At 42.4% G+C, this 27996-nt stretch overlaps 1 protein-coding gene across 2 annotated transcripts in view; it reads right to left on the bottom strand.

The window, feature by feature from the left end:
- LOC117359300 (kelch-like protein 2) overlaps positions 1–27996 on the bottom strand; it is a 244718-nt gene that overhangs the window by 184084 nt on the left and 32638 nt on the right. Inside the window, exon 3 of one of the 2 annotated variants that reach the window (XM_033941834.1) lies at positions 1913–2019. The exons of the other annotated variant lie outside the window; for it this stretch is intronic. Coding sequence (XP_033797725.1) covers positions 1913–2019 — 107 coding nt within the window. The remainder of the gene's footprint in view (positions 1–1912; positions 2020–27996) is intronic. 2 annotated transcript variants of the gene reach the window in all.

The following is a 27996-nucleotide window of genomic DNA, read 5'->3' as shown; positions in this document are numbered from 1 at the left end:
GGCACCTGGACCAATCAGGCCCTAGGATCCTGTGGGTTGGGCAGTGGAGGGGCGGGTCCACCTCATTTGGATGGAGGCGGGCCTGCTGGCCAGATGGTGCGAGGAGCCATCCGGCTAACAGGAAGGTAAGCCCAAGGGGGGGTCCAGGGGTGAGGGGTTTTGTTGGGGGGGTCCAGCAGGAGGGGTTGGGTACCCTCCTGCCAGCGATCTTAAGGGGGTCATTGGAAGGTCCAGCAGGAGGAGTTAGGCACTCTCCTGCCTGCGATCTTCGGGTAGGGGGGCGGGTTCTGTCGGCAGAAAGGGTTGAGCACCTTCCTGCCGGCAATCGTAGGTTTTGTCAGCAGGATGGGTTGGGCACCCTCCTGCCGGTGATCTTTGGGGGGGCTGTTGGGGGGGGGCCGGAAAGGGAGTTGGAGCATTTAAAACCCAATTCTGTAACCGGCGCCTGCAACATGGACGTCGGTTACAGAATCCGGCTAACTTTGGGTGGGTATGTGTGTGTTTCTGCCCCTTAAATCCAGTGTATTTCCAGTTAAAATTTGAGTTTGTAAGACCCAGGAACAGATTAATCCAGTTTCCATTATTTTCAATGGGAAAAATTGTCTTGGAATTCGAACGTTTTGGAACTCGAATGGGGTTCTGAAACGGATTAAGTTAAGATTCCAAGGTACCACTGTAATTCACTTAATCTCTCCACTATGGCCTTGTCTTCCCTGAGTACCCTTTTAACCCTTCAATCATCAAGCAGTCCAATTGATTCTTTTCCCAGCTTCTTTATTAATATTTCTAAAAATGCTTTTACTATGGTATTTTTGCCTCCAGCGGAATCTCCTTGCCTTTATTATAAGCGTCTTGCATTTGACTTGCCATTCCTTGTGCTGTTTACAATTATTTTCAGTTGAATCCTTCTTCCACTTTCTGAAGGATTTTCTTTTAACTCTAACAGATCCTTCATCTCACTTCAGCTGCCATTTGGTCTTCCTTCTTCCTTTTTTAATACATGAAATATATCTGGCCTGGGCTTCCAAAAGGGTATTTTTGAATAATAACCATGCCTGATGCAAATTTTTGACCTTTTCAGCTGCTCCTAAGTTTCTTTTTTTTTGTTTGTTTGTTTGTTTTACTAGTCTGGTAGTGCCCGGCAGACTTCTACAGTCTGTTCCCTGAAAATGACAAAGACAAATCAAGCATGCATAAATATCTTATGAGTTTATCTTGTTGGGCAGACTGGATGGACCATAGAGGTACATAATCTGCCATCAAGTATTATGTTACATTCTGAATTACATTCTTTAAACAACAGAATGTAAAACTTACAACAGTGTGAAGACTTACAAAGGTACTGCATCCATATACATGTAACAAAGTTCATACAAATTTACAGCAAATTTACTGAGGATATCAAATATTTAAAAAGGCCAGAAGTGTTCAAATAGGCACACGTGCATGCACTCACACATATTTGATAAACAGTTCATTTAACCCCTCCCCCTTTTTTACAAAGTCGCATTAGGCTTTTTTTTATTTTTTATTTTTTTTTTAATCGCCGGCCATGGCAGTATAAGTTCCAACGCTCATAGGAATTCTATGAGCGTCATAGCTTTTAGTCGCAGTTGGCGTTAAAAAGCCTATCACAGCTTCATACAAGGGGCGAGGAGGTAGTGCTTAAAGACACTCAATGTGCTTTTTATTTTGCTGGAGACTTGTAGGTTTGAGCAGAATCAGACAGAATTAATACTGACACTAATATACAAAGAACATGGGTCAGTTTTGCTTTGACAACACAGACATGAGGCACGTGCACTGTACAGCCGCAGCAAAGAATGCCACCAGGTGAAAAATAATTTAATGCTGAAAAGGTATTCATTTGCTGGACTACTGCACATAAAAACAATTTTTAAAAAGTGGGTACCTGTAAACATGGCATGGAAGTATGGACTGCAGGCCGCCAGCACAACCTTGTGAGCTGCAATCTCCACATCTTCTGCTACAATGGTCACATCACACAACAAGTTCTGACTGTGGGGAGCAAGCAGCAAAATATATATATATAAATAAGCAACTTAGTCTTGCTAATTTCATAGAATTATCGAGGTATTCTCACAACTAGAGCTTCCCTCCTTAAAGATTTTTCTGTCCTGTTACAACTCAGACTGAACTCCAGCTCTAGACAGACAGGTATCTGTTGTGTTATTTTATTGCACATTCATCTGCTTTTGGCTGTGTGGCATCAGGTCCTTGAAACCAGCTTCCAATTACTTTATGATCCGACCCTTCTTATATTAGGTTTATATCTTCTTTAAAGACATGGTTGTTTTAAAAGGGTTTTCTGTATAATTTGTCATCTCCTTTTTGTTTCCCTTTCTGTTCCATATTTTAATCTGCACTGTAGGATTTGGGTTATTATTTTTGTGCTATGTATTATTCCCTCTCCTGTGTGGATTATTGACTTCTTCCCCCTCCTCCTTCTTGGTTTGTATTAATTGTTGTTTATTCCACTTCATTTAAATAGATATTGTAAGCCACACTGATACTTTTTGTGACTTTGCAGTATAACAAATTTTTCAAATAAACAAACTGTCAAGTAACGTCAGTGGTATATCCAGCTACCTTGAAATTTATAAAGTTCTGATTTTTTTTTTTTTTTTTAGAATACTTCTGGCAGTTCTTATAATTTGTAGTTTTCATTTACATTACATGTACATTATGTCACTTTGGGGGTCTTTTACTAAGGCGCACTAGCAAAATTAGCGCGTGCTAAATGCCAACGCGCCCATTATAGTCTATGGACGCGTTAGCATTTAGCGCATGCTAATATTAAATGTGCGCTAAATCGGCTAGTGCGCCTTAGTAAAAGACCCCCATTGTTTGTAAATCTTTTATCTTATTTTTTATTGTAAACCAGAGCAGAGGAGTAGCCTAATGGTTAGTGCATTGAGCTGAGAACCTGGTGGAACTAAGCTCAATTCCCACTGCAGGTCACTTAACCCTCAACGGAGAGAGAGAAAGAGATAATGGTTACTGCGGATGGGCAGACTAGATGGGCCATTTGGCCTTTATCTGTTGTCATGTTTCTATAGCTATAATGATCTATGACCTCACAATGCAAGTATTAAGAGCCTTAGCCTATAATTATAAAGTTCTATGACCTCACAATGCAGGTGTAAAGAGCCTTAGCCAATAGAGAGAGAAAGATATAATGGTTGCTGCAGATGGGCAGACTAGATGGGCCATTTGGCCTTTATCTGCCATCATGTTTCTATGTTTAACTGTCCCAGGTACATAACTTAGTGGCCTTTTACTGAAAGTCAGAGCATGTTATCTGTCACAGGACCTATTTTATTCCTATGGGCCCTGTTGCAGATAACATGAGCTAATCTTTAGTAAAAGACCCTTTTAGATTGTGAGTCAACTAGGAACAGAATAACTACTTATATATGTAGTTCTGGTTGTACTTGCAGAAAGGCAATAATATCAAATCCATGACCCTTTTCCCTTTTAAACAGCTCTAATAAAAACAGTACTGTATATCAAATGATTAAAATCAAAATCAGAATTCAAGGAAACATCAGGCATGCAGAAAGGATTCTTGAGCGGTAAGAAAGGCAGAAATTAAGTAGGGTCTATAGCAGTGTATCGTAAGCTGTGTGCCTCCTGAGATTTCTGGTGTGCCGCGACACACTGGCGAAGAGGCGAGTAGTCTATGCCGGATGCCTACCTACAGGAAGTGCCTCTCATGGCGAGAGGCACGTCCTGTAGGAAGTCAGCCGATGCTGATGACTCTCCTCCTGGCCGACGTCTCTCCTCCTCTCCCCGCACCTCCCGGAACCCTCCACCGGCGGGTCGCAGCCAGATGGGCATCCGCACACTTCCGGGTGCCTTCCGGCCAGGGCACTGGATTTAGTGTGCCACCGGCCAGAAAGTTTGCGAGGCACTGGTCTATAGTAATGCTGCAAAAAGGGAAAACGAGTTAATAGTCTTTTGTATACCATCAAATTCTATGCTTCAGTGTCAAAAAGTGTGCAGTCACTCACTGCTTCTTTAAAGTAAGGAGCTGATCCACGTGGCACACTTATAAGTGGTTTATTCATGATCATACAGAACTGTTCAATTCCATTTTGGCCTCCTGGTACCAACTGTATATCTGAAACTACAGACTTGTTTACAAAGTCGCCACAAGCTCTTAGAATCACAGTTATATAAGGTATACTTGGGATAGTGTCTATCTTGGATTTTGCTAGTTGTTAAAACAATTATACAGGGAGTGGCCAGATTATAACAGTTATTTGTGTCTGTCTTTGGGAAAATGTGACTAAAGCAGCAAATCCAAAATGTTAAGCCTGGTCAATTCTCATGTCATAGGCCCATAAGCAGTAGAGAAAAGTTATGGTTTATTTAAAACTTAGAACTAGTGCATAGATCACAGCAGTGTACAATCTAGAACAAAATAGAAGAGTAATTTGTAATTTGTAATTTATTTCTTATATACCGCTAAACTCCGTTAGTATTCTAAGCGGTTTACAGAAAAATAGACAATAGGGTGCATTAAAATTATAAGTAAAATAGGTACTTAGAAATTCTCTTACTGTCCCGAAGGCTCACAATCTAACTAAAGTACCTGGAAAAATGTCAATTAGTAGAGTAATGAAGAAATAAAATAGAGAATAGATGAGAAAAATAAGAAAATAAACATTCTAATAAGACTACAATGATCTAAAGGACTTTGAAAGGTTGAAAAAAGAGGGGAGATAAGAATAGATGCAGAGGGAGAACCGTTGAAGCAATAGAATTCTGGGGAAATTTAAATGATAAAATAAAACAAAATAAGTGGTAAAACAATAAGTAAGATTAAAAAATATATCATAAACTAAAAAGAACTGAAAATAAAATCAAAACAGTCAAAACTGAAGTCCAGCTTGAACGGGCCCCCGAGCCAACCGTTGGTCCGATGGCCGGACTGCAGCCCTCCTCCGTCGGCTCTCCAGAATTATAATAGAAAAACACTCATGGCTGACCTTCTGTAACTTTTTTTTATTTTTCTGGTGACTTTAGTCAAATACTTAACTGAAAACCCACCAAAATACCTAATGTTGAATAAGAAAAAGCAGGGGTCAATATTCAGGAAAATGACTCTGGTTAGGAGAGGCTCCTGGTCAATTAAACTGTTTGTGAAAGGCTATCTGCTGATATTCAATGGCACTTCATTGCCGCCTTGGGCACCGACGTGTAGAGTATAACACAACAGTGGCATACTTAGGATATGTGATACTCAGGGCTAATCATTTTTTAACACACACCCCTACCCCCAATATAAAAAGAGATCAGAAGAAAACCCCAAGGAACGTAGTTGGCTTTAAGAAAGGTTGGGACAATTTCCTGGAGGAAAGGTCCATAGTCAGTTATTGAGAAAGACATGGGGGAGGTCACTGCTTTTGCCCTGGATCAGTAGCATGGAATATTGCTACTCCTTGGGTTTTGGCCAGGTTCAAGTGACCTGGATTGGCTACCATGAGAACAGGCTTCTGGGATTGATGGACCATTGGTCTGACCCAATAAGGCTAGTCTTTTGTTCTTATGAGCTGCCCCCCCCCCCCCACACACACACACACACACTTGATACGGCACTGGCTGAGGAAGGGGATTTTGGTCTCCAAATGTAAGTAAAAAAAATATATTAAAATTAGTCCGATAAAAAGATTACCTTATTTCCATTTTTTATTTGTAAATGTTTATTAATACAGCTACAATACTACTTTATTCCGAAGCAAAAAAAAAAATTCTAATAGGAGACCCTGCAAAAGGCACGAAAAAACAGAAAAGATATGTCAACAGAAAAATAAAATGCTCATACAACACAACAAAGGTAGAAAATTTTTTTTTTTTTCTTCTATATTGTAAACTAGCTGATGACCGGCGTTGCACGGGTATTTAATTATAGCAATAACACAGTAAATGGATTCAAATAAAGATACTTTATAGTGGTGAATGAAATTATATTTTTACAGCTTTATAAAAAGTACAATAATCAAATTATAATGCGAAATATTTGACAAAATGAATACAATACAACAAACACAAAACTTGATTATAAACAACATTTTTAGTTTCACCTCCAGGAGCAAGAACATATAAATTCTTGGGTGAAGAGACCCCCAGAACATATCACCCCAGGTAGTGAGGGATCTGCATACCAAGTTTCGATCAAATCGGTCAAGCCGTTTATTATTTACTGTGAGAATGGCAGCTGAGTACATTTTTTCCATTGACATGAATGGGTGAAATCTGATTTTCTGTTTGTAGCTCCACCCACGTGTGCAGGTGGGCCGCGAGACCCCCAGAACATATCACCCCAGGTAGTGAGGGATCTGCATACCAAGTTTCGGTCAAATCGGGCAAGCCGTTTATGCGTTGGCAGCTTTTTACAGTTTTGCCATTGACATGAATGGGTGAAATCTGATTTTCAGTTAGTAGTTCCGCCCACGTGTGCAGGTGGGCCGCGAGACCCCCAGAACATATCACCCCAGGTAGTTGGAATTACTGTGAGAATGGCAGTTTTTTACATTTTTTCCATTGACATGAATGGGTGAAATCTGATTTTCTGTTTGTAGCTCTGCCCATGTGTGCAGGTGGGCCGCGAGACCCCCAGAACATATCACCCCAGGTAGTGAGGGATCAGCATACTAAGTTTAGTTCAAATCGGTCCCACAGCTTTTTACATTTTTCCCATTGACTTGAATGGGTGAAATCTGAAGTTATGTTTGTAGCTCCGCCCATGTGTGCAGTTTTGCCGCGAGACCCCCAGAACATATCATCCCGGGTAGTGAGGGATCCGCATACCAAGTTTCGTTCAAATCGGGCAAGCCGGTTTTGCGGAGGCAGTTTTTACATTTTTTCCATTGACATGAATGGGTGAAATCAGATTTTCTGTTTGTAGCTCCGCCCAGGTGTGCAGGTTGGCCGCGATACCCCCAGAACATATCACCCCAGGTAGTGAGGGATCTGCATACCAAGTTTCGTTCAAATCGGGCAAGCCGTTTTTGCGTTGGCAGCTGTTTTACATTTTTTCCATTGACATGAATGGGTGAAATCTGATTTTATGTTTGTAGCTCCGCCCACATGTGCAGGTGGGCCATGAGACCCCCAGAACATATCACCCCAGGTAGTGAGGGATCGGCATACCAAGTTTCGTTCAAATCGGGCAAGCCGTTTTTGCGTTGGCAGCTCTTTACATTTTTTCCATTGACATGAATGGGTGAAATCCGATTATCTGTTTGTAGCTCCGCCCACGTGTGCAGGTGGGCCGCGAGACCCCCAGAACATATCATCCCGGGTAGTGAGGGATCTGCATACCAAGTTTCGTTCAAATCGGTCAAGCTGTTTTTGCGTGATCGCGGCACATACATACATACATCCGATTTTATATATATAGATTGTGAAAACTTTTGTTTGTTCAATAATCTTATTTTTGTTGAAATTACAATAAATGAATAAATAATAATAATTTTATTATTTACCATAATTCCGAATTTAATAGATATGCATTTTCAAAAGCTGAAATATTCTATCTCTGATATTTTGCATTTCAGTCTCTATTTCTCTAAAATTTCTATAATAGAATTCCCCAGGAGCCACTGAGGTGATCACAACATTTCCATTCTAAAGCGGGGAACCCTGAGGGTTGCATTGACCGCCTTGAGATCCAGGATTGGTTTCCAGTCTTCAGAGCCTCTCTTTGGCACGATGAACTATATCGAGTATCTGCCGGAGCCTGAGTTAGACTCTAAGATAGGTTGTCTAGCAACCTTTGAGTGTCAGGCTTTGGCCACAAACAATGCAGCCACCGCCACTTTCAGACTGGAGGCTGCCAAATCAAAGAGCCGTTTGTGGGCAAAATCAATCCTATGGTACTGTGCACATCTTAAAGCACAACCCCTCCCTCACTAGGGAGAGAAGTATACTTGGTGACCTATGCCACCAAGAAATCCACCTATGGGGACACAAACGCTGGTTAAATGCTTCTGCCATCGAGTAGAGTTTGGACATGGCCTTAGCCACTATTAAAGGACCTTCCAGCACCTCCCAATGATCTGTGAGCATTTTTGCGACGTCCAGATGATCTGGAAAGGATGAAAAGACTGTGGTTTTGTGCTACTCATGAGAGAGCATTCTGCTGCCGCTGACTAACCAGCCTCCAATTTTAATTCATGGAGGGAATATAAAATTAATCTGATCAAAACAGAGGGCTTAAAGAGCCTCTGCACCATGGGGTCTTCTCCTAGATCCAGAACATCCCTCAAATCCGGATCGTGGAGATCCATGATTGCAGCTACATCTCCCAAAGTGGAGGTGCCTGCCTGCATAAGCAAAGGCATTGTTAAATCATCCGGAGCATCTGTGTCATCAGTTGGGGTATCGCCCCTCACCAACCCAGGGACTCTGGACTGTAGACCCATGTCCTGGGAAGGAGGAATCCCTGATGCCAGCAAGGACGCTATAGAAGGTGTATTCAGTGCCTTTTTCTTGGCCAGATAAACCTGGAAGAGCATGTTAATAAATTCCGGGGGGGGGGGGGGGCCCTCATCTAGAGCAGCAGCCACCTCCTGGGAGCTCTTTTTTTTCAGCTTAGAATATTTAGATGGCTTCAGTGCCGAATCACAGCTGCATTTCGCCAAGGACACAATGACGCCTTCTCCGGTGTCCAATTTCAACTTTTTTAACTGGCCACGGATGAACTGGGCAGTAGGACCTCCTAAAGGGGTCGAAGAAACCAGAGCCAATGAAACCTCGTTCCTCTCATGCACCAAATGGATGCTTGCCAGACAGCCATTCACCACAAACGGGGCATGAATCTGAAGTATCTTGCCCTGAGGAGTCCATCTGAGTAGTTTTCTTGCAAAAATGAAGCTTGTAGAGGCAAAAAAAATAAATTTAAATTCAAATCAGGAAAACCTAAGATGGCCGCTGCAAGAGCAATTTTCAAAAGAAAATAGCTCAGATAAAACACAAGAACCCCCAAAACATGGCAATTTTAGGATTTTAGGGATGGGGAAGACCTAGGGTTAACTCCCAAACCGCCCAAAACTACTTCTGGAGACCCCCCCCCCCCGCCCCCAAATCGCTGTGACAGGCTGTGCTGGAAACTGCAGTAAAGGAAGATGCCAAAACAAGCCTTGTAACTAGGACTTCTGGTCTTCTGACTGCCCCTCTGCCCCGACACCACAGCTGGAAACCTCCGCCATCCCCAGAACACACTGCGTATACAACCTGGCGGAGGAACGCAGTCAGCCTGATCCTGATTACACCTCCACGGAGCCACACAGCCTGCACTCAAACTCACTAGCGGATGAACCTGAGGTGAACCAGCTCTCAAGAGAATGGTCCCTGAGCCCCGATCTGAAAGTGCAGGCTGGCCAGGAGGAACACTGGCAAAGCAGTCAACCTCCTAGAAGCAGACTTTACCAACAAAGTTTGCGATCTCCCACAGCCAGAGCTGTCCCCGCGGTGAACCTCTGCAAAACGAGGACACAGTCGCATAAAAATTTAATAGAAGAAAACAATTAACATGAGCAGAAAAGACTGGCTCCTACTGTCTCACTTGTAGGAAAGCAACTGGAGTCCAGTCCTGAGGTAAGAGGGGAGGGTCAGAAAAATTATGTAAATCAGGCATCCTACAAGCAGTCTCGCAACATGGGATGCTTAATCCACTTGCCCAGAAGTAGAGTGAGATTGTACAAGACATACTAATTAGCAATATCAAGACCTCAAATAAGAAGTTATTTGGTGCTTTCCTTCACCTCATTTGGATTAGAGAGTTGCGCGGGGACAGAAATCCCACTCGTCCCCGTGAGGAATCCCTCCGTTCCCACCCGTCCCCGCGAGGAATCCCCTCCATCCCCGCCCGTCCCTAAAAAACTTCAGAAATAGTTATTTCATTTAATTATGCTACTGAATTAAAGGCTCTGGTAGAAACCCATTTACAAATAAGCAAAAAGACTTTATTAATTTGGAAATATTAATTGGGAAGAATACATACTTTGTAAATGGGTTTCTACCAGAGCCTCTAATGTTTATAAATTTTTATCAACACAACTAATATACTACTTTATCCTGAAGCAAAAAAAAAAAAAAGAAATAGAATTCTTTTCCTACCTTTGTTTCCTGGTTTCTGCTTTCCTCATGTTCTCATTCAATTCCTTCCATCCACTGTCTCTCTTCCTTCTGAATCTTCCATTTGCTCTGTTACTGTGCCTCTCCCTTTCTTCCCCCTTCCAAATTGGTCTGGCACCCATCTTCTTCCCTCCGCACCCCCCATAGTCTGGCATCTGTCTTCTTCCCTGCTAGCGTCTTCTCCCTACTCTCTCTTTCCCATTTCCTTTCAGCGTCCTTCTCCCCCCCCCCCATTTTCCCCATGTCCTGTCAGCATCCTTCTCCCCCCTCTGTCTTCCCCATGTGCTTTCAGTGTCCTTCTCCCTCTCTGTCTTCCCCATGGCCTTTCAGCGTCCTTCTCCACCCCCCCCCATCTTCCCCATGTCCTTTCAGCGTCCTTCTCCACCCCTTTGTCTTCCCCATGTGTTTTCAGTGTCCTTCTCCCTCCTCTGTCTTCCACAAGTGCTTTCAGAGTCCTTCCCCCCCCTCCGGCCCATCTCCCCCCCCCCCTCCGGCCCATCTTCCCCATGGCTTTTCAGCATCCTTCTCCACCCCTTTGTCTTCTCCAGTGCTTTCAGCGTCCTTCTCCCCCTCCTTCTCTCCCGCCCCGGGTGCAGAACAGCCGGCCAGGTCCCCTTACTTTTGTGGCGCTTCCCCAACCGACCGACCGACAACAGCCCCGGTCCGACAAACCTTCCTGCCCTTAACCGCGAATCTAAATTACCTTCTTACAGCTGCTGTTTATTCTTGTTGTACACAACCTTGGGTGAAATTATTAAAAAGGGGATGGAATTTGATAGATCACCTTTCTGTGACTACAATCAAAGCAGTTTACATATTATATTATTTTGTACCTGGGTAATGGAGGGTTGAGTGACTTGCCCAGAGTCAAAAGGAGCTACATAAGAACATTTGAATAGCTATATTGGGTCAGACTAATGGTCCATCTAGCTCAGTATCTCCTGCTTCCACAGTGGCTAATCTAGGTCACAAGTACCTGGCAAAAACCCAAACAGTAGTAACTTTCCATGCTACCAATCCCAGCGCAAGCAGTGGCCTCCCCTATGTCTTTCTCAATACCAGACTATGGACTTTTCCTCCAGGAACTTGTCCAAATGAATGCACTAACCATTAGGCTACTCCTCCAAGGATGGTAAAAAAAAATTCAAATAAATATATAAAATGATAAATATATATTGCAACACTATATAAATATTTCATAGCAGGCGTAGCAAAATCTGGTTAATTGACTGGAGAAAGGAATAGCCCAAACAGGATGCCTGCGTGTTTATGACTCACAATGTGTATTTTAAAACGGCATATGATTTTTAAAAAATGCTAATAATTTAAAAAAAGCAAAGATTAACTTGCACTGACTAGAACGATGGCTGGGAGGTGGGTAGTGAGAAAGATAAGAAATTATTCTTTTGCTTTCTTTTATTTTCTTGCCTTTGTTTAACTGAACACCAGTGAAAGCACTGACTGCGCTCTAGAAACCTGCCAGGCGCTGCCCCATCCGCCTCCCTGTATGTCAGGCATTCCTCCCTAGGCAGAGCCACCGAGATTAGGTACAGTACAAAAAGTAATCTGTGTATTAACCCCCTCACTCTCCTGTTCACAGTAAATTACCAGTATATTTTTTCTGCACCTAGAGGAGGTTACTACTGCTGAAATAAAACTAAATACTATTGTTTGAGCAGCTGCTAGAATGAGACTTTGTTTACTCAGCAGGAGTCTCCTAAATAGTTATTACCAGTCAGCTGAGCCAATGAGGCACTGTTCTCTCCCCCCACCCTTCAACCTTCTTTACAGCATGTGCAACAAAGAGCAGAAATCTGAGCAGGCAGAAGGTTGGGAAAAAAGTTAGGCCCACTGACTCTTTTGTTTTTTCATCCTTGAAACGAAGGCGAAAATAAAAAGATTAACATTAGTGGGGTGGCAGGACTTAAAGCAAAAAGTGTGACAAGTTTTCAACTGGAAATACAAAAAAATACATTGGAGGAAGATTCCTTCAATACCACCTTAAATAAGCTTGCAGGAGACTCTGTTAAAATAAAATCACGTCCCCCCCCCCTCCCAATCTTCAAAAGTGCTATTCACTTAAAACTGAACTTTTGATAAAAACTAAAAACTAAAGACATCAGATGAAGCTGCAAGGTGATCAACGTTAAAGCAACATCAGTAAACACTTTTTCAAGGAAACAATGATGGGCACCTGGACTAGGATTACCAGATATCCAAGAAAACCTGGACAAGTCTTCTTTTTAGAGGACTGTCCGGGTGCTCAGAAGTTTTTTGTTTTTTAAATGGAGTCATCTGTCCGGGTTTAGCCAGCTCTCCTGACTCCCCAACTGCCTCCTTCCCGGGCCCAGCCATTGTAATTTAATCTTCGGATAGCCAGCATCAACAATGAGGCAAGTCTGCTGCCGCCAGCTTGCCCCAGAAGCCACCTCTCTGCAGGACCCATCTAAGCAAGAAAAGGAAGTCACTGCAGAGAGCAGATTGGTGGCAGCAGGCTCAACTTGTTGCTGCTGCTGGCTGCCAAAAGATTAAATTACAGTAGTCAGGCCCAGGGAGTCTGGTGGGGGAATCAGGTAGTTGGGGGAGTCAGGAGCTAGACATGTTGTGAGGGGAAGCAGCTTCAGAGGTCGGAGGAGGAAGGGGAGGAGGCTGGAGAAACAGCATAGAGGGAAGGAAGGATGCTAGAGAAACAGCATAGAGGGAGGGAGCGCGAGCTGGAGAAACAGCATAAAGGGAGGGAGCGCAAACTGGAGAAACAGCAGGGAGGGAAGGCTGAAACAGCAGGAAAGGAGGGGGGAGGGCTAGAGAAATAGCATGGAGGGAGGGAGGGAAGGATGGAGAAGCATTATAGAGAGAGTGCATGGAGGAAGGGAAGGATGGAGAAGCGTTATAGAAAGTTCAGAGGAAGACAGGGAGGAGGCTGGAGAAAAAAGCATGGAGTAAGGTAGTGCTGGATAGGAGGGGAGAAACAGAAACAGAAAGAGAGGAAGTTGGAAGGAGAGATAGAAAGAAAGAAGCACCCATAGAAGAAGGGTGTTGGAAAGAAAAAGAGAGAGAGAAGCATCCATGGGGGAGAATGGCTGGAGGGAGAGAGAAAGAGAGAAACACTAAAAGGATGGGAAGGGGGACCAAGGAAATGAGTGGAGTGTGGGAGTGGGAGTGGGGGTGGGGTCGTGTCCTCTTTTTTTTGTCTTCTGAAATATGGCAACCCTAGCCAGGAATGCCCTCCCAATGGAAGGTGTCAGTTAAACACAGTGATGAAATGGAAAAAGTCAATTGGATAAACATGAGGATTCTTATGTGGCAACAGGAGGGAATCAAAAGTACAGAGCATTACAGTGTCACATGAAAAATTCAGTATGATCCAGTTATATGTCATTTAGGAATCTTTTTACTAAGCTGTACTACAAAGTAGCTTTAGCGCACCCTTAGATAGGTTTTTATCCCCACGTGCTGAGGCCATTTTTAAAACAGCCAGAAAGTGGCTGATTTTTATTTCAAACAAACAAGAAAAGGGAAGATGACTTGCCTCAATATATATCAAACAAACAAAAAAAAGGCAAGTGAGATGTCATAGAACAACCAAAGGGTACATTTATTAGCATTAAAATTCCTAGTATGTAACGTACTAGAAGTTTTTATGCTAATAAATGTACCCTTTGATAGTTCTATGACATCTCACTTGCCTTTTTTTGATTTCCAAATTAATGGCCATGCGCTAGTGTTGTGCTTATTGCCACCAATTCAAGGCCTGTGGGCCAATGGTGGCCCCTGGAGACTTCTGGGGCGGCCCTCATCACTCTGACTTTTTTCTGCTACTCTCTGCCTCATTACCCAAGTTCATGACAGAAAGGGGGAGGTGAATGGGAGGAAGAACCACATGCTTGAAGGATAAGGTTTTTCTCAATAAATGAAAAGAATGCATTCGGAAATGCCCACCACCTTGAGGATACACACAGTCTGAAGGCAGGCTGGCAGGATGGGTGTTACTGACATACTTATCAATAATATTGAGGGCTTACATAGGAAGATAGTTGGTGGCTCTCATTTAGCTTATTCAGATCCAAAGTGGTTGTGATGACCTAAAAGTTAATGAAGATCACCAAGGGCTCATGCGCTAAATCAGCACAGTAATGTGGCTGCGTTGATTCGCACTGTCACATCCATTCTCTACCCCCAAGAAGGCCCTCTTAGAGAAAAATAAACATTTTTTTAGCAAGTGGTTTGCATACACACATTGGGCATTTACCACAGGATACCTCAGTGTGTCCCACAGTAATGCCTTTTAAGTAATGGTAAGCACACACTAATGCTTACCACAGGTTAGTAAAAAAAAGCTCTTAATCAAGTGTCCAAAATCCAATATAATTTCCAATATCACTTATCTGTAACTATTGTATGAGCCCCAATCTTCAAAAAAAAAACCATAACCAACAAAGGCATAAATTTGGATCTTCAAAAACAATACTCAAGGGCCTCTTGTTTGCACAGATTGAATGACCTAGAACTGAGGTATGCTGAATTTATAGTATGGGACACTTGGATTGATCATTTTTATGAATTTCTGATGCTTTGATGGGACGTGACATGATGTTACACAATTATTAGTGGAGTTTTTATGCTAAAGTGCATAAAAAGTTTGAATACTGGTAATTCTATGGAAGGTAAGAAACTATGGTTATGCAGCTATAGCCCAAAGGACGGAGTGTGTTCTTCTGTAGAGGTAGTTTAGAAGAGGTCCCTTTCCTAATTTAATTTATTTTTTGTTTTGGTTAACATCTTGTCATTGATCCTATAACAGTGCATATGGAATAGCAGGAATGATCTTGAGTTAATAGGAGCATCCATTATACTTCCCCATTACGAGAGTTATTTATAACCAAAGATCTCTCATACAAATCTATGATTAATTAACAGAGCAAATAAAACCCATGAGTAGCACAGCTTAATTAAAAACCACAGTGCTAGAATAACTCATCTTTTACCACACCTACACATTTAATTCTACTGTAGTGAGACACTTGCTTATTTATTCTTCATCACGTTTTAATAATATCCTTCATAATCATTATTCAAGTGTTCAGGTTTATCATAATCCTATACTTAATTGTTTGAACAAGTTCCCATATTTCCTTCCAATTTTCTTCTAGAACAGAATTCAATGCACTTATAGGAATACCCAAATGTCTCCAGGGGCGTTAAGAAAACCCATCACATGTCAGCACAGCAGCAGCAGGTAAGTGCATTCATCTGCCCCTGCCTGGAACACTTCCATGGTTTCCAAGAAAGCCCTGGTGTTCAATGCTACCATGAAGGATCCCTAGGACAAGACCCACTGCTGAAAGCAAGAATCAGAACAGCAGTAGCAGGAGGAGAGCACAACCGTGCCAGTGTTTGTGCCTTGACTGGGCCACCCCAGCGAAGCAGATGCAGATTTAAATGAACAGTCTTGACATTTAAAATTATGCAGACTGAGAAGCCAGAAATTTATGAGAAAGAATACAGAAAATATGTGCAACAGAGGAGTTTACAATCACTAGAGGGTGATTTCTGATGTGAAGATAATGCAAACGATTATGTGTAAAGCTCTCTGGGTGAAAACACTGAAAGAATGGAATTCACTCTTAGATAACCTGTGTGAGGTTGCAAACACAATGGTTTTTAGGGAACGTTTAACAACATTCTTATTTCCTTGATGTTACAGGATAACTGTAGGGAAGGGAAGGAAACAGGGGAAGGATGTTAAGGGATTGCTTTCTATTGTATTTTTAATGTTGATTAAACTTGTTATGTAGGAGGAAGGGCTTATGTATTCACTTTGATTGCTTTTATGTCTGATATAAATCATTTAGAATAGGGGTAAATAACCTTTTTTTTGTGGTTATACATTCAAAATGGTTTACATATATACAGGTACTTAATTTGTACCCAGGGCAATGAAGGATTTAGTGACTTGCCCAGGATTACAAGGAGCAGTGCTGGCATTTGATCCCCCAACTTCAGGGTGCTCAGGCAGTATCTCTACCACTAGGTCACTCCTCGCCTCAAAACTCAATGTGATGGCTGAAAGAACATAAATCATTACCAGAATAAACTGATACTGTGTATGTCTTATCTTTTCAAATAGTTTCTAACACTATCAAACAAGTCTTGTCCCATTGCTGTGTCCAACAGTTCCAAAACTCTGGTTAATGATGTTTGTGTAAGTTACCGTATTTTTCGCTCCATAAGACACACCTGACCATAAGACGCACCCTAAATTTAGAGGAGGAAAACAAAGAAAAAAAACATTCTGAACCAAATTCTCCCTGCCAGGCTCTGCACCCAACCCCTGAGTAGCGACTCACGCGCGTATGCTGCGCTCTGTGCCAAGAGGTGCTTAGGAGTAATGTCAATCACACACATATTACCAGTTCAATATTAATTTATTTATTAATGTTAATCTTACATGTCTCAGAAATCATGTGTGTGATGGGAGTCCCATCAGGCGTGAAATTTGCACCTTTCCTGATGGTCTCTCTGAGTCTATACTAGTCCATTCCTTTTATATTTTTCACAAGCCAGTATAACATCACACTTGTCAACCAATCCATTAACAGAGGCTGTCCTTAAATTTGGACAAAGAACTTGCTTTCGACATCGAAATAAAAGTTTCAGAAATCATATTTTCATTTACATTCATTTCTGAATATACATAAACCCATTATTACATATTCAATACTCTTTTTGTCATTCTCAAAAACTTAAATCAAACTGTTTATCTATGCATTTGTTGAAAAGTGTTGAAAAGTTCATGTCCCTGTCAACACCATAGAAAGGAGAAGGGCTATTCCCCCCTGCTCTGAAAAACTGGCAGTTTCAAGTTTCACTGACACACACACAGAAGCCCTAGATCCCTTCCTATACTGGTGGGCCTCTCTAAGACTGGTACAGCGTCTGATTCTAACTATTTCCAGATGTTGTTATCAGAGGTTCCCTTAGAGTTTCTTCAAAATACATAAAATATGTTTTTCAAAACCCACTCTCATGCTTAGTATATCTTCACACATCATTCATATATCATTCATTCGGGGCCCCGTTCACACACAACACAATATATTACATTCATACTTAATACACGTTATATCTCAGTTTGGAATATGGAGTCTAATATGCTCTTCCTAACCAGTCTAATCACATCTGTTATCAATTTGCCCATGAAGCTCACGGCAGTAAAACCCTGAACAAAAGACAGACAGAGAGAAAATCACTAACACAAAATGGAGTCATTACCTCAAGATGGAGTTCTTAATATCTTTCTATGTATCATGTATATCCTGATTTCCTCTATGGTCTGGCTTAATAGCGAATTACATAAAAACAATATTATTATGCTTTTCCTTAATATTAATCTATAGTGTGTTTTTCTGGCCTTGGCTACATCCATATTCAGATTTTTATTCACCAACTTTCATATGCTTCTATTGGGCGTGGCCTTAACTAACACATATGCTTGTATCTAACTAGAGTTACCCAGAACCATACGAAAAGCAGGCGTTTTTGTAGAAAAACTCCACAAAATACTCCACAAACACATCTTATTCATTATCCATTCCATAGCACCCCCCCTAGAGTGCCACTTCACCCCACACTCCTTGCCAGGCTCTGCACCCGTCACCCCTCCCTGCCAGGCTTTGTACTCTGTCCCCCCTTCTGGTGATCTAGTGGTAGGCAGGGACAGGGCACAGATGTCAAGGCAGATGACTTTTTAAAATATACAATGTCACCTCAGTTACAACTATAGAAAAATAGACAACTATAGTGCAAAATATAGACAGCAGATATAAATTCTCAAAACTGACACATTTTGATCACTAACTTGAAAATAAAATCATTTTTCCTACCTTTGGTTGTCTGGTGATTTCTTTCTTTCCTTCCTCGGGCCCAACAATTGTCCCTTCCTCTCTCCCTCCTTCCTATGACCCCCCTCAATGCCTTCCAGCCTTTTCTTCTTCCTCCCCCCCCCTTGTTGTCTGGTAATTTCTTTCTTTCTCTCTTTCTTTCCTTCCTCAGACCTAACAATTGTCCCTTCCTCTCTCCCTCCTTCCTATGACACCCCCGCCCCACACACTCACTGCCTTCCAGCCTTTGTCCTCTCCCCCCAACTCAGGCTCAACAATTACTGGTATCCCTTCCTCTCTCCCTCCTATGTTTCCCTCACTGCCTTCCAGCCTTTGTCCTCTTCCATCCCCCCAGCCCATCCACCCGCTGAATTTAATTACCTCCCATTGCTGCCGTTATGAGGATACGTCAACAAAGCAGCAGTGGCGGGGGGGTTGGACTCCTGGCTCAGCAGCAGGTAGAAGGACGAGCGGGGAGCCGGCACAGAATGAATTGCTGGGAAGGGCCAGGCAGGTGCTACGATTGCACACCGCTGGCCCAGAAGCCTTACCCCCGATGTCAATTCTGATTGCATCGGGGGTAAGGCTTCTGGGCCAGTTGTGTGCAATCGCTGCACCCGCCTGGCCTTTCCCTTCTTCTACTTATGGCGGCATTGAGAGACCAGAAGCAGCAGCAGTGGGAGGCGGTCGAAATAAGGTAACGGCCGAGGGGGTTGGGGTATTCGCTCCATAGGACACACCCTTTTTTCCACCCACTTTTTTGAGGAAAAAAGTGCGCCTTATGAAGCGAAAAATACGGTATTTTCTATGTATACTTGCCATGGTCTTCCAAGCCACATAAAATTCAACAGTGGGCCACATGTGGTCCACCCCTGATTTAAAATAAGGGGAAGTTTTACTAATGGGTTATTTTAACATGCTGGATGTTGATTGGAGTATCTCTATTGCGGGGTCTTCTAGAAGTAGGGAGATCCTGGATTCTATTCAAGTAGAACTGTTCCAGCAGTTGGTAATGGAACACACACGGGAAGGGGTCATACTGGACTTAGTGCTTACAAACGGGGAAAGTGTTTCTGATCATCTGACATCCAGTGATCATTGCATGATACGGTTTAATATTAAGATGGGTATAGAGAGGGCTCATTCATAAGCAAAGGTTCTAGACTTTTAAAAAACTAACTTTGTTCAAATGGAGGATTATGTCAAGGAATTTTCTGGATGGGAATGTCTGGAAAGAGTAGAAATATAGTGGGCAAAGCTGAAAGGAGTAATTGTAGGAGTGACAAACCTTTTTGTGAAGCAAGTAAGTAAAAGTAAGAGGAAAATAAGGCTGCTTTGGTTCTAAAAAGTAGTACCTAAGAAGGTAAGGAATAAGAGGTTAGCTTTCATAAACTACAAAAGATCACAGAAAAAGGAAGACAGGCAAAAATATCTGGAAAAGTTAAGAGAGACTGGCCATGTAGTCAGGAAAGCAAAGATGCAAATGGAAGAAAAAATAACTAACATGGTAAAACGGGGTGACAAGACTTTTTTAGATATATTAGTGATAGGAAGAAGTGCAAAAGTGGCATTGTGAAACTCAAAGGTGAAGGGAAGAAATATGTAGAAACTGATAAAGAAAAAGCTGAATTGCTTAACAAATATTTCTGTTCTGTGTTCACGGCTGAAGCGCAGGGAGTGGGACCGCAGAAAACAAACATGAATAGGGATGGAGAAGTGGTAGACTCTGATCAATTTTCAGAGGGTTGTGTTCGTGAGGAACTACCGTATTTGCCGGCGTATAAGACGACTTTTCAGTACCTTAAAATCCTCCCCAAAGTCGGGGGTCGTCTTATACGCCGGGTACTGTTTACATGCCCTTACTTTACATTAGAGAGCTGCACGGGGACGCCCCTAGGGTCGCGGGGATCCCGTGGGGACGCCCCCTAGGGTCGCGGGGATCCCATGGGGACGCCTCCGAGGGTCGCGGGGCTCCTGCGGGGCTGGATGTACTCAGTCTTCTGGATGTACGCGGCTCTTCTTCTCCCTACCTTCTCTGCCTGCAGCACAGAGCCGAACGGAAGTCTTCCCGACGTCAGCGCTGACGTCGGAGGGGAGGGAGGGCTTAAACAAAGCTTAAACAAAGCCCTCCCTCCCTCCGACGTCAGCGCTGACGTCGGGAAGACTTCCGTTCGGCTCTGTGCTGCAGGCAGGGCAGATAAGGAGAAGGAGAGTAGCCTCGCGGTTCGAGTGGCTACCAAGGGAGAGGGGCGGCCCGCCCCGCCCCGGTTGCAGCACAGCCGGCCAGGTTCCCTTAATTTTGTGGCACTTCCCCGACCGACCGATAACAGCCCGGGTCCGACAATCCTCCCTGCCCTGTAGCCGCGAATCTAAATTACCTTCTTACAGCAGCTGTAAGAAGGTAATTTAGATTCGCGGTTAAGGGCAGGGAGGTTTGTCGGACCGGGGCTGTTGTCGGTCGGTCGGGGAAGTGCCACAAAAGTAAGGGGACCTGGCCGGCTGTGCTGCACCCGGGGCGGTAGAGAAGGTGTGCGGAAGAAGGGGTAGTCTTATACGGCGAGTATATAACAAACTCTATATTTTAACTGTAAAAGTTGGGGGGGTCGTCTTATACGCCCAGTCGTCTTATACGCCGGCAAATACGGTAGCTAAAACAAGAGAATCTTGTTTGCCATACTTTGAGCATTAGTATATTTTGCTTTTCAGACATTACCTCCTTTTCCCATCCGTGTAGAGGTATCCAGTGATTTACAGTACTTACCTGAGGGCTCATCTGGGGGCTTTGATCACCCTGCCCCATCACTTCTAGTTTAAAGCCCTCTTCAGTAGATTAGCCAGCCTAGTTAAGCTGTGGAATGCATTGCCACAGATTGCAGTAAGAATGGTTAATGTAATTGGTTTTAAGAAAGGTTTGGACAATTTCCTGGAGGAATAGTCCATAGTCTGTTATTGAGACATACATGAGGGAAGGCTACTATTTGGGTTTTTGCCAGGTACTTGTGTCCTGATTAGCCACTGTGAAGATGGGCTAATGGGCTAGATAGACCACTGGTCTGACCCAGTAAGGCTATTCTTATGTTCTTCCTAACAGTTCTCTAGCTCTCTGCACTGCCTTCTCACACTGTGCAACAATCTTAGGCTCATCAAATATAAGCCTCATTACAAGGTAATCTGTCTCCTGGCTCGCTAGTTCTCAGAAGCTCTATGTGTATCATCATCCACCATGGCTGATTTTTTTTTTCCCAACCACTTAAAACTTGTGGCATGATCAGAATTTCCCAAGCAATCAAAAATGGCATTACACCACAAATTAAAAAAACAAACATCAAAAAAGTAAAAGGATTCAGAAGTTTGATTTTTATGTTGTTTTTATTTATATACATTTAATAAGTCAGTTGATTGTACATACCTTGTTTACCCGAAAATAAGACAGTGCCATATTAATTTTGGGCCCAAAAAACACACTAGGTCTTATTATCGGGGCAGGTTGTTTTTTTTCATGTACAATGATCATCTCTCCCTTCCTCTCCTCCACCCCAATTCTTCCTCTTTCCTTTATCTCCCCCACATGTGCAGCATCTTTCCTCCCCTCTCACCCATCCCCTTGTGCCTTCCCTCTGCAACATCTTTCTATCCCTCCCTCCCTCTCTCCCCCTGTGCAGCAGAACCCTTGCACTGTGCACAGCATCTTTCTATCCCTCCCTCCCATCCCTCGTGCAGAACCCTTGCCCAGCTTCAATCCTTCCCTTCCGTGCAGCAGCCCCCCTCCCCGCCCCCGCCATGCAGCTGAACCTCCGCTGACCCTCCCATCCTTCCATCTCTCCCTCTCATCATCCGAACCCCGCCAACCACGAGACTTACATACCTCCCTCCAAAGAGCAGCATCGGCAGCTCTCTAAACAGGCTGTTTCGCGGCCTTCTCCCGCCGGGGCCTTCCATGTGCCACATTGCAATGACATCATCTGTGATGCGATAGAAGGGGAATGCCCCGGTGGAAGAAGGCCGCGAAGCTGCCGATGCTGATCTTTGTAGGTCTTGTGGTTGGAGGGTCAGTGGGGTTCGGACGGGAGGGAGAGATGGAAAGATGGGAGGGTCAGCGGGGGTTCAGCTGCGTGGCAGCAGGGGGAGGGAGGAAGCACTGATGACAGCGAATCTAGGGACTAGGGCTTATTTTGAGGGAAGCGCTTATATTAAGACCTACCCCGAAAATAATGCTAGGGCTTATTTTGGGGAAACTTGGTATTTTTGAGCTTGTCTGAACTCAGAATAATGGTGTGTTTTGAATCACTTTTTTTTTTTTACACCAATATCAAGAGTTAATATGAGATAACTAATTAAAATTTAAGCTGACTGGTGGCTAAAAGATTCCTTCAGCAAAGTGATATCATACCTCATAATATGTACTAAAGCTGCTGCTTATGGTATTTTTAATACTTGTTTTTAAACACTTTTGATTTTGATTTTGGTCCCCTTTGTTTTTGACGAATAGAATTGTGCCATCTGTTCTCAAACACAGCTCCTTTCAAACAGCACTTATTAGCACACTGTATGACTATAACAAACTTCATGGGAACAACTATATATAGCCAGCAAAACCAGCCCCAATACTATGACAAATGACACAGTTTGCAGCTTTCATCCTGTCACAAATTCTTCTCAGAAAGCTTTAAGATTTAAAGAGGTAATTGTTAAACAATCCTACGTAATTCACGCATTACTCATTTCCTATGTTTAAATGTTTGTCCACATATTCAGGTAAATATGCTCTTTGAATGCCAAACACTCAAAAAAAAACAAAAACCCTGCAATTTAAAAGCCAGAATTAGCAATTTAAAAAGGAAAATCCAACTGTAAAACAACTACAGTATATGGAAATTAGCCATTTTTTAGAACAAGCAAGGACTAGTCCTGCAGCCTGCCTATATAAATGCCATGTGATTGCGAACAATTACATGGTGAATATACATGGTGCTAAAGCCAGCCCAAAGAGTAATGCCTGAAACTGCTGACCTAGACCACTAGTTCAAAACAAGAGGCATTTCTGGAAGTCCAGTCATCGTAATATGCCAAGTATCTATCAGTCCAGGGCTGTTATAAACTCTCTAGATGTACATTCCAAAAACTAACATCAAAATTATTTTTTTCTATCTTTCTCATGTGATCATTTTAATTTTCTAATCATGTTCGTCCCATTCTCTGATTTATGCATTCCTCTGTCTTCTCTTAACTCTCTTGCCAGGGTGTTGACAGCCATTTTGCTCATCTTTCAATGTCTATCATCCATTTTCCCTTTTTATATCCCTATTCATGCACAGTTCAGCATCTCCCATCTATATCCCTTTCCCTCTATCAAAGCAGTGTCTCCCAATCTCCCCACCATATCATTATCTCCCTTCCCCATTTCCCCTCATTCTTTCCTTCCTCCCACAACCCCCCCTTTTCCCCCAGGGCCAGAATCTCCAACTTTCTCTTCCTTCCCCCATCGACCTCCTCCAGGGCCAGCATTTCTCCATCTCTCTTCCTTTCTTCCAGCCCCTTCAGTCCTTCCTGCTCCTTCAAATCCCAGCATCTCTTCCCCTCCCCCCAGCAGCCCTTTATATTTGCCTTTGCAGTCAGCAGAAACAGCAGCACTGAATACATGCTGCCTCCAGTCAGCCCAGGGCCTTTCCGTCCGATGTAACTTAGGGGCAGGATGCATCAGCAGGAAGGTACCAGGCCAGCTGGAAGCAGTGTATATTTTGTACTGCTGCCAGTCACAAGAATTTTATCATACTGAGCACGTTTGAGAAATACTGCTGCTAAATCCAACATGCACCCTTGTGACAATCTCTTAGACTTAGTAAAGCCCAGGAAATATAGCCCCCACAAATACCCAAATGAAAGGCAAATCCTATTTCCTCATCATCCTCATCATTGCAAACGAGCTTCTTCAGTCCAGATGAAACTTAACTCTGCAAAGACTAAACTTTTGTAGTTTGGCCCTAAATTGAAGACTGGTGACTTGTTGACTATTGAATTCTCATCAAGGATACTGGGTGTCGTGTTGGATTCTTCACTCTCGTTTCAAAGTCAGGTTAATAATCTTTCGAGAAAATGTTTTCTAAGCCTTCGAATGTTAAGGAAAGTCCGTAATTTGTTTCATCAACAGCATTTTGTTATTTTGGCCCAGTCTATTGTATTGGCACAACTCTCTTTACGCTTTCCTAACTAAGGGCAGCTTGAAGAGGTCACAGTTGATCCACAATACAGCAGCTAAATTGATTTATAGGAAAAAGAAGTATGATCATGTGTCTTCCTTGTTGAGGGCTCTTCATTTGTTGCCAGTTCACGTTAGAATTCAGTTCAAGTGTGCTACCAAGTGTGCTACTGTATTTCTGCCTTTGGTTCTGAATCGTGGCTCGTGGCTCGTTATGGGACGATATTGAGATAGATGTCAGAAGCATGATAGTGCAGTATTTTTGTAGCGCCAGTTTTTCGTATGATTCTGGGTAATTCTAGTTAGACAAACATCTGTGTTAGTTAAGGACCGCACCCAAATAGAAGCGTACGAAAAATAGGTGAATAAAACATTTAAATATAATGTAGCTAAGGCCAGAAGAAAAAAACACACTAAAGATTAATATAAGGAAAAGAATGGTGTTTTCTTGTGTACTTTGCTGTTGAGCTAAATCATGGTGGAAATCATGATTACATGGAGTCCAGTTTAGGTTTTTTGTATGTACTATGACTGTCCTGTCTTAGGTCACCATCTTGTGCCAGTGAATAGTTTCTGTTCTTTGTTCAGCTTCCCGCCTTTAGCCTCGTGGTTCTAATTGTTAACAGATGTGCTCAGGCCAGTTAGGAAAAGCATATTAGACTCCATATTCCAAACTGAGATATAAAATGTATGAAGTATGAATGGCCAAGATATGAATGAAATTATGAATGTTTGGGGCCCATGAATGTAATATGAATGTGAAATATAAATGGTTTATAAGCAGAAACACTAAGAAAAAATCCTGAGCACAACATCTGGAAGTATTTAGAGTCAGTCTCAAGAATAGGGAGAAGGGGGGCATTGGAAGCCCACGCTTCAGGAAGAGGAGAGGGGGATTTAACCCCCCCCCTTTTCCTCCAGAGTAAGCTTTCTGTGTAAGGCCATGCAATTTGAATCTGTCAGCTTAGGAGTTTTTTTTCCTTTAAGGCTCAGAACTTGTCAGTATGGAAGGGCTGAGAATTTATCAGCACCATGTTAATAATTATAGATTCTCTTGAATGTTATAATGTTAATTCAGAAATCAAAAGTAATTTTCTGAAAACTTTGTATAACTTTTAAACATGGAGGAATGTTTCTTTGTCTAAACTTTAAGACCACCCATAGAAATGTTATTGGTCGTCAGACTTGATGATGTCACTAAACCAAAAGTTATATATGGACATGTAACTGAAAAAAACTTTAGAATTGTTAGGAGCAAGGCCAGTGTTTTGGCTTCTGTAATAATTCTCTGATGCAAAAGATACTCAATTGATTTGCTAAAAAAAATTAATTGCGTACTCTTATGACCTAATATTGATATCTAATAAAAAATAAGATTTTGGATTTTATGAAAATATTTTGCATCATTATTTTTTTAATTTCATTTTACAATCCTAGAAAGCTATTAGTACGCATGTGTGCAATCATTCTGCTCAGTTCCTATCTCTTTTAATTCTTTATGAACTATAAGACCAAGAACCTCTCAACTGTATAACCTTTCTTTCCCTTCAATTAAGGGAATAAAGGCATTAGGTTATGTCTCTCATTCCATTGTATACATCTTTACTTCTATTTGGAATGAACTACCAGTTGAGATCAGATCTACTTTTTCTCTTCATGTCTTTAGAAACTATCTAAAGACTTTTCTCTTTCAAAAAATTGTTACATAAGAACATAAGAATTGCTGCTGCTGGGTCAGACCAGTGATCCATCATGCCCAGCAGTCCGCTCCTGCGGCGGCCCCTAGGTCAAAGACCAGTACCCTAACTGAGACCAGCCCTACCTGCGTATGTTCCGGTTCAGCAGGAACTTTGTCTTGAATTCCTGGAGTAATTTTATTTGAAGAAATTATTACAGTCTCTTATTCTGTAAACCAAGTTGAACCTCTGTTGTCTTGAGGATGATCCGGTATATAAACTGAAAGATTGGATTGGATCCATTTCAAAAGTTTCTCCAGTCTTCTATCATGGAAGTCCCTGAGAAATGCCCTCTACAAGAACAGTCATGCATTTGGAAACTGCTGAAACTAAGGCATTTCCTGCTCCACCCTAGGCAAAGGACAGAGCTTAATGAGGTCCCTTTATTCCTCAGTAACATGCATCCAGCACTTGCCAGGCCTCAAGCATTATATCACTGACTACTTGGTAACACGGAAATTGTTTTGTTGGTATAGAAATGACAGCCAGATAATGATATCCTACTTATATTTTATTTAGGTATTTATATACTGCCTATAGGTTATCTAAGCCAGTGGTTCCCAACCTTGTCCTAGAGGACCACCAGGCCAGTCGGGTTTTCATGATAGCCCTAATGAATATGCATGGAGCAGATTTGCATGCCTGGCACCTCCATTATATGCAGATCTCTCTCATGCATATTCATTAGGACTATCCTGAAAACCCGACTGGCCTGGTGGTCCTCCAGGACAGGGTTGGGAACCACTGATCTACGCAATTACTCAAGCATTTTCCCTATCTGTCTCAGTGGGCTCACAATCTATCTAACGTACCTAGGGCAATGAAGGATTGAGTGACTTGCCCAGGGTCACAAGAGCAGCGCAGGATTTTAACCCACAACCACAGGATGTTGAGGCTCTAGTTCTAACCACCTGGCCACTCCTTCCTCTTGTGACTCTGACAACTTAAGTATGGTCCTCATTTGATCAAAAAGATTAGAGACTTCTTTCTTGCACAGTCTTCCTTTTTGTTCTTACAAACATCACAGATACCAAATTCCTCACTGTCAACCTTAGATACAGTAGAAAAATGGATGATGGATCAAAAACTAAAACTAAACTCAGAAAAAACAAAATTCCTTTTGCTCGAAAAGGCCAAAACTCCTACCATCACAGAACTGAAAATCAAAAATACCAAATACCCAATACAACCCGAACTAAAACTCCTAGGAGTTACGATAGACAGATGTTGCACAATGCAGTCCCAAATCAACAAGACGACCCAGAAAGCTTTTCTAACCATGAGAAATCTACGTAAAATCAGAAAATTCTTCAACCAAGCACAATTCAGACTAATTGTCCAATCCCTAGTCTTAGGTCTGCTGGATTATTGCAACTCCCTAGGGATGCTGAAGCTTTTAGTTTTCTTACAGGAATGGAGTACTAACCTATTGGTTAGTACAGTAGCCTGGGAACCTGGATTCAATTCCCATTGCAGCTCCTTGTGACTCTGGGCAATTCACTTAACCCTCCACTGTGCCAAGTACAAAATAATCACCTGAATATAATACGTAAACCATCTGATTGTAGTCACAGAAAGGCAGTATCTCAAGTCCCTTTCCCTTACTATACATACTCACCAACCATCTTCCCTGATGGAGAAAGAGCAAATACTGACAGAGAACTTGATTGGGCTGGCATGGACAGAGAGGGAGGAGGCCTAGTCCTACGGATATTAAAATTAGATCTCTCTGCAGAAGACACTGCTACTCATTCTTTTAGGAACAGAGACAGCAAATGAGGTTTGGGGGGAGGAGAGATGCCCATTAATTATTACAATTCACCAACACTATGACATCATTGTTATATTACATAACCATTTTTCACTTTTAAAATGAAGACTCTTACTGCAGTATTCTGTAAATGACAAAAGAGCACAGAATGCTCTTCTACAAGAGTAAGTACTTAGTGGCCAGGAGTTCACAAGCTGAGTTTCAGGAAGAGAATTGGCATGAGGATTTCTGTTAGAAGTCCCCTGG

The sequence above is a fragment of the Geotrypetes seraphini genome, chromosome 1 (genome assembly GCF_902459505.1).
Source record: "Geotrypetes seraphini chromosome 1, aGeoSer1.1, whole genome shotgun sequence".
NCBI classification, from domain to species: domain Eukaryota; kingdom Metazoa; phylum Chordata; class Amphibia; order Gymnophiona; family Dermophiidae; genus Geotrypetes; species Geotrypetes seraphini.
Note: the sequence above shows the minus strand (reverse complement) of the source record. Positions and strands in the feature narration are given on the sequence as shown.